At 53.5% G+C, this 14,315-nt stretch overlaps 1 protein-coding gene across 1 annotated transcript in view; it reads left to right on the plus strand.

The window, feature by feature from the left end:
• The window catches only part of IGSF21 (immunoglobin superfamily member 21), a 298,036-nt gene that overhangs the window by 116,093 nt on the left and 167,628 nt on the right, over window positions 1-14,315 (plus strand). The window contains exon 2 of the mRNA XM_075906417.1: window positions 9,281-9,393. Within this exon, the coding sequence (XP_075762532.1) occupies window positions 9,281-9,393 (113 nt within the window). The remainder of the gene's footprint in view (window positions 1-9,280; window positions 9,394-14,315) is intronic.

Genomic DNA, 14,315 nt, shown 5'->3' on the forward strand with positions numbered 1-14,315 from the left:
TTCCCAGCAGCCTTTGAGCCACTGTTTGAAATGTGCTCTCCTGCCAGCAGAAATACCTGCGTTATAAACACTATGGGACTGTGACATAGTGTTGGTACCTTGCTGGTTGCTAGGCTGGGGCTGTGGGTGACCCCTACTGGCTGCTGTCTGGCCCAGCAGGACAGAGGATGAGTCATTATGCAATGGGCACCCAACCAGTCCGACCAGTTGCCTCTCAGGGCGGGAGAGAAAGGAAGGAGGGGGAGGTCAGCCCCTGCCTGGGGGGCAGGGCTGGAAGAGGTTTTTAGTTTTTGTCTGGTATCATGGAGGAAGCAGCCTAAGCAATGGGCTGGGATTTAGGGGCCCAGTCTCCCTCATCTCAAGGGGGGCTGAGGCATCCTAGGCCTGCCCTGTAACTGGATTACATCTGTGCTATGCTGTATCCTGGAGAAGCAATAAACCTCTATTCTACTGGCTGGTGGAGGGTGTTCGTGCCACTACGGGGGTGCAGGAGGCGGGGGAACCCCAATGCGCCGCCACAGGGGCATGCTCAGGAATGCGAGGAGCAGGGTGAGAGGATGACCTGAGAGCCCAGGGAAAGGTTAATCCAGGCAGTCCCTGCTGCGTCCAATTGCTGCTTCCCTGGAGCTCCGAGATGGTTCTGGCCACGCGTGAAGGATGGGTTTCCAACAGCCCTTTCCTGCTTGGAGCAGTGCTGCAATTGCTTAGTTGTAACGATATGTATTACAATAGGCGTGGCGTAGCCACCCCAGCAGTGCACAGAGGGAATGTCCTTGCCCCGTGGTCATGGGATTTATCTACCCGAGCCAGCGGCGACCCAGTTGCTCAGGAGATGCTCTACTTGCCTGACGACGTGAATACACGCAGAATCAAAAGCCTTTTGGCTACCGGGTACCAGCGGCTTCCAGGACTGTTTCATTTGATCTCAACTGTAGGCTAACCACATGGTCATTGCAGGGTCTTGGCCTCTGCAGCTGGAGTGCAGGGCCAGATGTGCAAAGGTATTTAGGAGCCAAATGACGCAGACAGGAATCTAGAGGGATTTTCAGCAGTGCCCAGGTGACTCGTTTTCCCTGGAATCCGCGCACCCACGTTAAATGTCCTCCACGTCTCTTGGCTGTCTGGATCTTAAAGGGTTCTGAATAGCACAAGGTGCCTGCGCTCTGAAAATCAGGGCTCTCCAACCACGCACCCCAAAATTAGTCCCTTTTGGAAATGGAGACCAGGCAGCTTAGCGGACAAAAGAGAATGAGATGCAAGGCTGGGTCCCAGTCCCTCTCTGATAACAGCTACCAAAGAGGAAAAGCCAGGGTGGGACAGGAAAAGGGACTTAGGGAAGACGAGAGGCACCTGAGAGCAGGGAACAGCAGCGCACCGCCGGCGGATCCGCAGCGTGGCTCCGTGAAGCGTTCCAGGAGCGTTGAACATCAAAGCAGAGATTTATCTCCAATCCGCTCCCCGTGTGGCGGTCTCTAATTCTTAAATATCACTGGTTATTTTACTAAACGTCTCCTAATAGGAGCGCCATAAATGTTGTCACAGATAGAGGAGGGAGAGTGATGGAGGTATTCAGAATAATGAAGCGTGGAGTTAAGACGGATCAGACAGTCGTCTGCTCACCCAGCCACATGCTGGGAGGGGAGGGAGCCAGCCGGGGGCCGCTCTTTGGGTGCGCAGGTAGAGCTGATGAAACGGGGGTTGCATCTTTGCACACCCACTAATGAATCTGCGGAATTCACTCCCACGAGGAGCAGAGCGGAGCAATTGAGAGGGCTTGAACGTGGCTCTGGAGACTGGGATAATCAATGTGATTCCAACCACTTTGCTGAGAAGGTTAGTTCCTGGTGGAAAGGGGGGGCATAGGCTTCATGCTTCGGGACATGGGGACTTGTGGGGGGTCAGGATGGGAGTTCCCTATTTCCCCCATACCTCTGATTGAGACTCAGAGTCTGTGTGTGTGAGAGCGCGGGTACCGCCTTCTCCTGAGGCCTCTGCAGCTACATTCGAGGAACAGCAGCAGGGGGTGGTGCTAGTCCGGGACTTGGAAGACTCAGATTTGAGTCCAGGCTCCGACTCAGGCTTCTGGTGTATTCTCGGGGGAGTTCCTTAGGGTTTGTTTTCACTGCTAGCCCCCTGTGGGTCTTACCTTGGTGTAGGGAGCATCTCGTTGGAAAAGCACTGGGTAGCTGGCGTGTGCTAGTGTCCTCACTGGGTAGCTGGCGTGTGCTAGTGTCCTCACTGGGTAGCTGGCGTGTGCTAGTGACCCGAAGGTAACCAACGCCGCTTTCCCAGCAGCCCAGTGTCTCCCAAGGCCTCCGGCCATGTCTACGCTGACAGGAAAAACCTGCAGTGCCCAGTCTCAGAGCCCTGGTCACTGGCGCTTGGGCGTCAGGGCTAGCAGTAGCCATGTAGACATCTGGGATGTAGAATAGGGTTGCCAGGTGTCTGGTTTTCACCTGGACAGTTCAGTATTCGGGTCCCCCATCCGGTAAAAAAACCCAGAAAATACTGGACTCTTTTTTTTTCGCTCAACAACTTTGGTTCCCCCCCCCCCTTCTTTTATTTTTTTTTTCTCTCAACCAACTTTGCCATGTTTGGGATTTGTGTTGAAAGCATCTGGCAAGCCTAGCTCTGAAATCCCAGGCCCCAGCCCAGATGTCTCCACTGCTGTGGTTAGCCTGAGCCCCGTGAACCCAAGTCGACTGACCTCCCCCCACCCTCCCCATCTGAGCCTCCCTGCAGCGAGGTGTGTTCACAATTCCCCAACGGCGTTTAGATACTTAAGGGGCTGGAGAGCATGACCTACGAGGAGAGGCTGAGGGAGTTGGGTCTGTTTAGTCTGCAGAAGAGAAGAGTGAGGGGGGATTTGAGAGCAGCCTTCAACTTCCTGAAGGGAGGTTCCAAAGAGGCTGGAGAGAGGCTGTTCTCAGTACAGACAGATGGCAGAACAAGGAGCGATGGTCTCAAGTTGCAGTGGGGGAGGTCTAGGTTGGATATTAGGAAAAGCTATTTCCCTGGGAGGGCGGTGAAGCACTGGGATGGGTTCCCTAGGGAGGGGGTGGAGTCTCCATCCCTAGAGGTGTTTAAGTCCTGGCTTGACAAAGCCCTGGCTGGGTTGATTGAGTTGGGTTGGTCCTGCTTTGGGCAGGGGGCTGGACTCGATGACTCCTGAGGTCTCTTCCAGCTCTATGATTCTATGATGCTATGCTGCTAAGATACTAACCCGGCCCTCCCTGGCGGGGGCTGCGAGGCTGAACGCAATAAGAGGGCAAGGTGCTCAGACACAGCAGTGCTGGGACCATCTCAGAGTAGTGGCGCAGCGTAAGCCTGAGGAAAGTGCTTTGCGATCATCGGGACGTTCCCAAGGCTGCTGAGATTCTTGTTCTGCTGAGCATCGGCTATGAGCAGGGGTGACGTCCCCCCGCCCCCAGCCCTGCCGTGTACCAATGCCTCTTCGTTGTCTTTATCTCGAGTGCGTCGCAGACGTGTCTGCAGATATTGTCACAGCCTGGCGATGGAATCTCACCCTCAGCCAGTGTATGGGCTGGGGGTGTTGGACGTACCGGGCAGCGTTACACAAGAGCCCTTTTCGATTGGCTGTCAGAGCAGGTCATTCAGCCGATTCGCTAGTGTTAGCGCCATTTTACAAATAGGGAAACTGAGGCACGGAGGGAGCCGACACGCCTGCCGTACGTCCTTAACAAGAGCCACATACTTGAGGTGTGACGGGTTGGCCAACCAACACCAGAGGCAGCGAAAGTCGGGAGCCGCTGCTGGAAAAATTGGCTGAAGATCCCGGAGCAAATCTCTGGCAGAGTCAGGACGAGAACCCAACCCAGCTGGCTCCCAGGGTATTGCATCATTCCAAGCAAGAACTCCATCTCATCATCAAACCCTGGCGCAGCACAATGCAAGTGAATTGTGCCTCCTTTTACAGCTTCCTAGGGAAACAATGGGACTCTTAACCCCATGACCTGAGCGTCTCCAGCATACTATGGGGGCAGCAGGAATTCGGGGGGTGCAGAGGGCTGGGAAGCAATTCCAAATACACCGGTCTTCCCTGTGTCCAGCTGAAACCTCTCGCTTGATTCCCACTTCCCGTTGGAATGGTGAGGAAACTCAGAGGAGGCTCGCGTGAGAGCCGCGCTTTGAAGTCCTGGGAGCCGGGTGTGGTTTTCTAGTAGCCTTGGGCTACCTGTGCCACTGTTAGTGGTCCTGAACAATCCCAGGTGCTCTAGAGTGTTTTGAAAAGCAAGGAGACCGCTGTGTAACTGGTGCACAAGGCGCTCCTTAGCAAAGCGCGGGGAGGGTGTCGTGGGAGCCTCTGGATTTTTTTTTCCATCCCTTGGCAGATGGCTTGTTTGATCTGGAAGATTTTGCTGTCAGGGCCAATTAGAAGCAGCTGGTAAACACAGGCCTGTCTGCTCCCTTACCCCCCAGCCTCACGGCTCTTCTTCCCTGGCTGGCGGGAAGGCATGGCTGCAGACTCGGAAGAAGAAAGCGCCTGTTTGTAGTCCCTAGGCACCGATTAATTTCAAAGGTGGGCTTTTGTTTGTTCTTTGAGTGTTTTGTTAACCTCTTCGGCGTCTCCGTGGTTGGAAGGCTAAGCAGATCGGCTCCTGCCATTTCCATTATGCTTCCATGTGTCTTACTTGGCTTCATTCCTTTGGCAATGCATTTGAATACGCCTCTTGTGATAGGAGTGCATGTAGGTGGGTGAGTTCCACCCCTGATGACACCCATGGAGACCATGTGGTAGCTCTCTCCCCTGCCTGTGTTCTAGTGAGGGATACTCCTTTATGAATGTGCCTGGATATTATTCATTTGGTAGCTGTCAATTTAATGTTTTAACGCTGGAATATGCAACCTGTGGAACTCACTGCTGTATGAAGTGAAGAGCTCAGATTCTAGACCAAGGGGAACTGCACCTGAGGGCCCATCAGTGAAGAGAAAATGGAATGAGGCTTCCATTTCTTGTGCTTTCAATGCACTAGTTGTTAATGAGGGCCAGGAAGACGTTTGCATTATGTCTTGCAGCATGGTGTGCAGTGAATGCATTTCTCTGCAGCTGTCTGTGTTGGTCATTGCTAGAGGCAAGACACCAGTCCTGGTAAACCAATAATACATTGTCACTTATCCAGCTGGGGATTAGATGGATGGTCGGTTTGCTCAGGAATAACTATGCCTGATGGGTTCCTTACAGTGAAAGGAGCCAGGTGGGAAAATTGAGGGGACTTAAGAGACTCCAGAGAGCTGGAGGTGAACATCTGGCTTTGAAGCTTGCTCAAGAATTGCCTGTGCTTATTCTCCGTTGCTATCACCCAAGGGATCCACAGCTGCTAAAGAGCGTGGCTCCTGCGCCAGTGGTGGACTGATGCAGGCCAGGAGTTTTTTTGTTTGTTTGTTTCTATTAGTGGTGCACAAGCACTGGTGCATGTAAAAAAATTATTCCGCACGTGGATGAAAAAGAGTGAAAGGAACCTTGAGAGCAACGCCTGGGGATTCCCTCCATCTGGGCCTCTCTCACTGCCGGCCTCTCATCCCAGAGAAGCAAGGAGGGTGGGAGACATCTGGGGGGAAAGGGCCTGAGATGGTAGGTACAGGCTGGGGAGGGATCGTGGGAAGCTGGATGCTCCAAAGCTCAAACTCAAGGAGGAGTGAGAATTTGAATCAGAAAATCCTCCAGTCCTGACTTGTAGCCCACGCCGCACCAGCATCTTCCTCTCTGGGCCAGGGCACTCTGAAGAGGTTGTGCACTGGGCTGAGACTCAACCGCCCAGACTCATCCTGTGACCTGAAACCAGTGTGACCGCCCGGCCTCTCCCCTTCCCCTTGCTGAGCTAGGCTGGGTAGGAGAGCAGCTTGCGTGTCTCACGAGTCACCTAGAAGCAGGTGCTGCTTGGGCATTAGCCAGTCTCTGCTGGCTGCTGGGAGAGGAATCTGCTCTCCCCAGCACCAACCCGGGGACTCCAGAGCCGCTGTCCCGTCACCCAGGAGGCCTTGCTGCTTCTTTCCCTCTGCTCTCGAGATTCGGCGTGTCTGCACGGAAAGAGGTGTGACGGGTCCATCTCTCTGCATGAAGCCGACAGCCCCTGCCCAGTACCTGAGCCTCCCGGTGCTGCTGTAACCGAAAGGCCTTGGGAGCCTTTTATCAAACACCTGCTCCCCGAGGCTGCGTCACTCACATGGGGTCACCTTTCCCAGCAATCTCCCTCTGAGTCACAATCTGGGGGGTCATTAGTCCCGAGAGCCACCGTAAAGAACACGATGGCCTAAGCCAGCCTGATCCTGCCACCGGAAGATTGCTCCCTTGCACACTGGTCCTGTTGGCCTTACAGAGAGAGGGTCCCCTGCTTTTACTTTTCTCTTTAGGTCTGTTAGCATCGAGGTCTGACCGGGCGGGCAAAGATTAATTGGCAAAGTTGCTGGACAATCCAAAATACTCCTCACTGACCTCGCCCCCACCTCTGACAAACCTCCTGTGGAATGACGGCAGTGGGAGCAAAGCAACGCCAGGTGCTTTTGAAGAGCTACACGTGTCCTAGAACGAGGTCTTGTCCTGCTTGCCCAGCTGCAAATCCATTGAACTTGGTGATGTAAAGGTGCAAGATCAGAATAAGATGCAATGGCTGATTCGCAAGGTGTTGATTGACACGCCAAGGATCAAACCAGTGGCTCTTCAAAGCAGCACAAAGTGATTTAAATTTGGAGGGCTAGTATCTATGGGTTTTTTTTTTTCTGTTTTTACTGATTTAAAATGTTCACGGTTGCAAGAAATGTTGGGAGGGGCGAGACAATGGGGGAGATCATGAAGAGTCCTGCACTTGGGACGGAAGAATCCCAAGCATTGTTACAGGCTGGGGACCAACCAGCTAAGTAGTAGTTCTGCAGAAAAGGACCTGGGGGTTACAGTGGAGAAGCTGGATATGAGTCAACAGGGCGCCCTTGTAGCCAAGAAGGCTAATGGCATATTGGGATGCATTAAGAGGAGCATTGCCAGCAGATCTAGAGAAATGATTATTCCCCTTTATTCGGCTTTGGTGAGGCCACATGTGGAATATTGTGTCCAGTTCTGGGCCCCACACTATAGAAAGGATGTGGACGCATTGGAGAGGGTCCAGTGGAGAGTGACCAAAATGATTAGGGGGCTGGAGCACATGACCAATGAGGAGAGACTGAGGGATTTGGGTTTGTTTATTCTGCAGAAGCGAAGAGTGAGGGGGGATTTGAGAGCAGCCTTCAACCATCTGGAGGGAGCTTCCAAAGAGGCTGGAGAGAGGCTGTTCTCAGTGGTGACAGATGGCAGAACAAGGAGCAACGGTCTCAAGTTGTGGCGGGAGAGGTCCAGGTTGGATATTAGGAAAAACTATTTCGCTAGGAGGGTGGTGAAGCACTGGAATGGGTTCCCTAGGGAAGTAGTTGAGTCTCCATCCCAAGAGATTTTTAAGTCTCGGCTTGACAGAGCCCTGGCTGGGTTGATTGAGTTGGGATTGGTCCTGCCTAGGGTAGGGGCTGGACTTGACGACCTTCTGAGGTCTCTTCCAGCTCTATGGTTCTATGAGATGCTGGAATTCAAAGAGTTAAAGCTTTCTAACCACTCAGACACAAATATTGCACATCATGTGTCCGAATATGCATCGCAAATATCCTGAACTCGAGCTTTTTTTAGTTCTGGAGTAGCATTTTTCTTTCTTTTCCTTTCTGTAGCTTTCAATTATTTCTGATGGAAATAATGTTGCTGTTTTCTCTGGCTTGGGTGTGTACAGTGAAATTGACGTTTCCTGACATTTCCAGATAAAAATCTTATCCTTCCAAGTCTACCTATAAAGCTGACTCAATTTGCGCTCCATAGCCTGGCTCGTAACCCGAATGCAGGAACATTCCCATTGTCTCTGTGAATGGGGCACCGCAAAGAACGTATAACCCATGGGCTGACCCGGGGGGAGAGGACGGGGCCGGGGCGTGCTTCCAACTTGTGGAGCCATTTAAACCAGTGCAACGAGATGTAACATGCAGTGTTGCCAGCTCTCCTGATTTAATTGTGAATCATACAATGTCTGGTGCTTTACTTAAGGTCCCAGCTCTGGGCCTCGTGTGATTACATGAGCATCTCAGCTTTCAATTAAGAAAAAGTAACATGCTACTTTGCTAGCCCGCCTGTTTGCCGAGGAATGCTTGTCACCAGGACCCGAGTGTCAGCCAGTGTCATGATTGGGGGTACTGACTCGTGCTAGCTGAACATTTGGTGTGGCTGATGCAGAAAACATGATCCCCCTCGCTGTGGGTAAAGAGCAAATTATTGATGATTATCGTTTGTGTGTTCCGGGGCCTGCATCGCACCAGGCTTGCTGCAAACACAGAATGAAAAAATGGCTGCTGCCGAAGGGGCTTGTGATCTAAAGAGGCAACAGATGGAGACAGATTAAGGTGGGGGAAGTATACAAGGGAACAGAGAGAGGCTATTGGCTGGCATGATAGGCTGTGGTCTCTGCACAACAGCAGTCGTGTTTCACACTTGCTGCACGGGTGTAATTGACAGAGGGGAGGCCGGCTCAGTGATTTTCCTGTGTCTGCAGGAGGAGGAGAGGAGTGACGAGGATGGGGGCACTTCTGTCCCAACTTGGGACCAGATTTCCAGCTCCCGTAGTAGGAATGTTAATTATCGGTTAATTGAACAGCCAATTAACCTCATGAATTCTTATCGGTTACTTGACTATTCTATAGTCCGGGGAGGGGTGAGACCAGTGTGCTCCGGCCCCACTCCCGTGGAGCCCCCTGACACTCTGCACTGCTGCCTCTCTATCAGAGGCAGCAGCGCAAGGTTCCAGGCGGGAGCTGGTCTGCGAGGGGAGCCAGTTGAAAAACCAGCTCCCCTGATGGACCAGCTGCCTGTTGCCCTGTGCGGATGTCTCTAATACAGAGGCAGCAGTGTGGGGTGGCAGCAGCCCCTGTCTGGCGTTGGGGGTCTGAGCTCCTGGATCTGGCGCGAGCTGGAACTGAGCCAGGCTGCCTGCCTGCCTCCTAATTCACTTTAAATGCAGAGCCACACTTTTGGTAGGTCCCAGACCCGGCACAAGCTGGACGGAGCCAGGCTGCTGACCAGCCTGCAAAAAAATGTACTGGCAAAGGGGGGGGGGGGGATGCATGTAGTCTATATCATTAAGCGATAGGCTTTTGCTTATTGGTTAATTGACACTGCTATTGTATCCCTATCGCATAGGCCTGCATCCCTTCCCAGCCCTGCCTTGGCTCATGCGTTCCTCTCCCTCTTACTTCACAGGCTACCTGACGGTCAGCATTGAGCCGCTCCCGCCTGTGGTGGTTGGCGATGCCGTGACTTTGAAATGTAACTTCAAGACGGATGGCAGGATGCGGGAGATCGTCTGGTACCGGGTAAGTGACCGTCCATTAACTCCCCTCCCCGCGCCCTCCCAGGTCAGGGCCAGTTCTTCCAGGGCGTGATGGGAGGCTGGAGCTGTGCAGCTACAGGGTACCAGAGGAAACCATCAAAAGGGTGCATGGATGAGCAGCCATAGCCGCCTCATCCGATCGAAAAGGAAGACAGGGAGGGAGACGGGAAGGTTTGGCTTGGCTTCGTTTTGCAAAGAAACAGTTCTGAGATTTTCCTCGGGGCCCGTCTGACGCTCGCTCCAGTAGTTTTGTGATGCTCCCTCGGTGGGTTTTGGCCCTTGGCAGTTTAGAGAAGGGAAAAGCCAAAGCGTCTGGAAGATCATTGCTAGGGGCAAGGTCTTTGGTAACAGGACGGTTTGGAGCTGGGGCTCCGCTTAGCCCCAGCGGAAAGAGGAGACCTGGTTGCAAGGCATAGATCTGGCTCTCAAAGTTTGGGGGCGACTGGCTCAGGCGTTATACAGCTAAGGGCCTGCTGCAAAGTTCTGATTTGGATGGTAACTTTCCCAGCATTTGGTTCTGGGAGTTTCCTTCCAGACATCCCATCATTCCTCATGTTCGCAAGCGTGGCCTTATGCGCCGCAAGAGTCTTAAACCAGCCACTGTATGTCGTTTCCGTGCTGAGGCGGCTGGCGGGCGAAGCATCCATCTCCTTGCTGCCCCACGGTGCCGGAAATGCCTCCCGTAATGCCACGTCCCAGCCAGTGCAACGCCAGGGGGACCAGAGCAGCACAGAGACCTGTCCTGTTCCCCCGACGTGTTCCTTTTCCCTTGCTGGGCCGAAGTGACCGCTCTCTTGGGAGCACAGGTGAAGGGTGGGGTAGGCTTGAATAAGACCAAAAGCAAATCCAGTGCCTGTAAATCTGCCTAAGCAACCACCGGCCAGAGCAGTTTGGTTGGGCTCTGGATGAATTCACCCATCTCACGTTGCCTGTGTTGGATTGGAAATCCAACGCTGGTTTTTCTCGCACGGCGGGCGGCGCGTGTCTCTGGTTGGGGACTGAAAGGGGCGTCCCAGGCGAGCACGCGACGCGCGGTGCGTCAGATCACTTTAGACCACGACATCCGTGCACGGCCATGCCGCTTCAGAGGTGCCGCACGGCTCAGCATGTGCCCGCTGGGCTGAGACGCATTTGAAACCTGGCGTCCGGGATCGCGCTTGCGCAATGAGCCGCCAGCCGCCTCTCCTAACTGACGGACCGATCCAGGGCACATGGATGTGAGGGACTAGGTGCAAACGAGGCTTTGTGCAGGGGCGGGGCTGGGCCAGCTTCCTTCACAGTGCTCTGCCCATGCTCCCGGCTCTGACCTGCAGCCCCCGCGCCACTCGCTAGAGCGCACAGCTCTGCCCACCGGTGTACCTGCCTCTCGGCTCCCTGGCTTGGACAGGCTCCGCTTCCCCTGCTGCGTGGGCTGCTCATTATTGCAGACCTGGGAGTTAATGGGGGAAGGGAGCTGGGTGTCCCTCAAACAGCCGCCCAGTTCTGCCGCGACGCTGTCTAGCCCAGGTCTACGGAGGTGAAAGGCAGGTGCACTATCCCTGGTGCTCCCTCCCTCCCCAGACACCTGTCAAACAAACCCGTATGGGTGCATCCCCGGGCCAACCACATGAGTTTCAATAGCGCTCCACCCGCCGTGAATTTAGCCCATTGTCTTCTCATCCCCAGGAGCTTTTCCCTAATGTGCCTCCCTCCCTTGCCTGGCTGCTATCTTCAGAGCGGCCCGGTGGCTGCACATGAGGAAATAGGTCTGACAAGGATTTTCAGAGGTGATGAGCAGACGGGGATGGGATTGCAAGTCTGGGTGTTGCATTCTGGCTGGGAGGGGCCCGAGAACTTGAGGAGGAAACACCGGACTCTCCTGGCTGGGAATCTGTTCTCCCTTTTCCAGCGCTGGTTGTGTAGATGTGCACCCCGTTGGAGAGAGAGAGATCACCAGTCTCTGTGTGTGCGAGAGAGACAGAGAGAAATCTACCTGTGGGCGCAGGAGCTTAGGTCAGACATGTGGATGTGCATGTGAGGACGCTCCGGGCATGTGTGAGAGAACATGGGCCGTGTGTGTGTGTGTGTGTGTGTGTGTGTGTGTGTGTGTGTGTTTTGTGTACCATGGTGGATGTGCATATGGATGACATCTGTTGGTGTATTATGGGCACGTGAGATCTGTGTGTGCGTGGGCGAGAGAGAGAGAGAGAGAAGTCTGTCTTGTAAAGACCATCGCTTATTAGCAAACTGTCTGAACTCATTTAGCTCCAGGTCACTTGGACAGCAGAAAAGCCAAGAGGTCTGTTTCTATTGCAGAAATGTATTAAACCTCTTCAGAGGCTCATGGGAATGTATCTCCACCTGGCAGGTCTGTCTGTCTTTTTCCCTACCTTGCAAATTGTCCTCGGGGCTTAGCGGCTGCTGCCCTGCGGCCCCAGCAAGCCGGACGCTCTAGCACACAGAGCAAGTGCGACAGGAGGATTAAATCCTCTGGCTTCCCAGCAGCCCCCATTCTTGAACGCTCCAGCCCCGTGGGGCTGTGTGCATGTGTGTGTCTGTCTAATGTAGGCCCTGTGGCGGGCACAGGGAGGCCTTGCTACGGGTGCTCTGTGAGAGAGCTGGAGGTGATGTGCAGACCTGTCAGAGATGTGCATGGCGTACCAGGGGCTTGCTCTCCGGGGGTGTGAGGATGGGGCTGATGGGGCTTAGGACCGAAAGTGGGATGACAGAGGATGGTTCATCAGCCACCAAGCAAAGGGAAAAGGCAGCAGGAGAGCGGAGCAGATATTGTTCTGCCAGAAGGAGCCAAATAGCCTGTGGTGGCATTCGTCCCTTCAGCCAAATAGCCTGTGGTGGCATTCGTCCCTTCAGCCTGGTGCCCTGTGACAGACTCAGGGCAGGGCCATGGCCATGCTTTCACTGCACCTCCCAAGCCCACCTTGGAAAGTCTAAGGTCTCCTGGGACCTTTCTAAGCTCTGCCTCTGCCTTTAATACTCTATCCCAATGCGCTCTGCTGGGAGCACCCTATCCTCTGCCACAGCAGAAGGAGTGATAGCCAGGACTCACTGTTTGTGTGAGGGTAGTACTTCAAGAACCACCAGCAGGGCCTGGTGCTAGGTACTGTACGTCCCTATACCCTGCTGAGCTCCACCATCAACTCTGTATCCCCTGGGACCAAGCCTCCCCGCCCTTCTCCACTGTATAATATGGAGGTACACCTATCTCATAGAATTGGAAGGGACCATGAGAGGTCATCAAGTCCAGTCCTTTGTCCTCATGGCAGGACCAAGTACCATCCCTGACAGATTTGCCCCAGATCCCTAAATGGCCCCTTTAAGGATTGAACTCACAACCCTGGATTTAGCAGGCCAATGCTCAAACCACTGAGCTATCCCTCTCAATTTTTTCAAGCTTCCCTCCTAGGCCATGTTTTCTAGACCTTTGTTGCTCTTCTCTGTTCTCTCCCCAACTTGTCCCCATCTTTCCTGAACTGGACAATACTCCCCCTGAGGCTTAATCAGTTGTGGAGAAGAGCAGGAAGAATTACTTCTTTTCTTGCTTGCATGTCTACATTGCAGCGCTATTTCAGGATACCAGGGTATCCTGAGATAGCTATCCCACGTCTTCTCAGCAAGCCTGTTATTTCAAAATAGAACAGGCTCGCTAGTCCGACGTCCCTGCAAACCTCATTCCACGAGGAGCAAGGGACGTTTCGGAATAGTGGGTTATTTCGAAATTTGGTGCTGTAGAGACAGCTCATGTCATGATTTGGCGCTATTTCGAGCTACGGAGCAGTGTAGACGCACCCTAGCTAATGCATCCCCGAATGATGTTTGCTTTGCAGCCGTGTTACACCCAGTGCATTGATTCAGATCATCTGCATCTCTTAGACGTCCCTTCTCCTTGGCACTGGCCCTTGTTCAGTCCGACTCCTGGCTACCATGTAATCTGTCCTCGGGACATGGGAGAGGATCAGACAGAATCGGTGACTGGGATTTGACGGTATCGGAGAACGTTCCTGAGCCTCAGAGCCGCAGCTTAGATTGCTGCTAGGCACGAAGACACAAACATTATTGTCTTCAAATTCTGTCAGTGCCAACCCGTCTCAGGTAGCTAAATTTAGCCCTGTAAGTGTGATTTCCAGCCGTCTCCATCTGACTAAAGCCCTGCTGTGTTTAACTGACAAGAGCACTGTTTTTTACTCATTGTGGAAAGATTAAAGGTGAACATGCGCTCCGCTGAAAAGGGAGATGCAATGACAGTCTCATTCTGAAGTGAAATCAAGGCTCGGGGATTTTTCTCCTTCCTGGCTTCTCCCCATTTATTGCACCATGGGCGGTGATCTGTTCCAGCCGTGTCTTGGAGAACAGGTGTCCCTGGAGAACAGGTGTGAGCCAGGAGGATCAGGGATCTGATTAGCGAAATTAGGGCCAATGAAAGATGTGTGGATGGTGTGACAGACGGCTGGCTAAGCCAGAGCTTTGCCACTGTAGCCTGGCTGAAGAGGCTGAGGAGAAACAGCTGGGCAAGCCCAGGCCTGAAGGGCTATTAGAAACAGCTGTGGGCCTCACTGGGCGAGGGCTATATAAGGCAGAGAAAGGCAGCTAGGAGGGGGCATGGAGCCAGGGTGTGGCTGAGTGTGTTCCCGGGTGGATGGAGGAGCTGGCTGAGTTCTCTGTAAGTTTTGTACATAGAAGGTGGTGGGAACTGACAATAAAGGTGACTGCCCCCAGAAGCATCTCTGGCTGATTTGTGGACCAGAAGGTGTCCTGAGCAGGGACTTTGCCACAGATGGGCAAGCCTGAAAAGCCATGTCCTTGATTTATCCACAGCATGAGCAGTTTAAAGGAGAAGGATGGACCTGGTATCTAACACGCAGGTCTAGGAGTCAGACTATCCTTGCAGCACCCTGGGTCTGATCGGGG

Source organism: Pelodiscus sinensis, chromosome 23 (genome assembly GCF_049634645.1).
Source record: "Pelodiscus sinensis isolate JC-2024 chromosome 23, ASM4963464v1, whole genome shotgun sequence".
In the NCBI taxonomy this organism is placed as follows: domain Eukaryota; kingdom Metazoa; phylum Chordata; order Testudines; family Trionychidae; genus Pelodiscus; species Pelodiscus sinensis.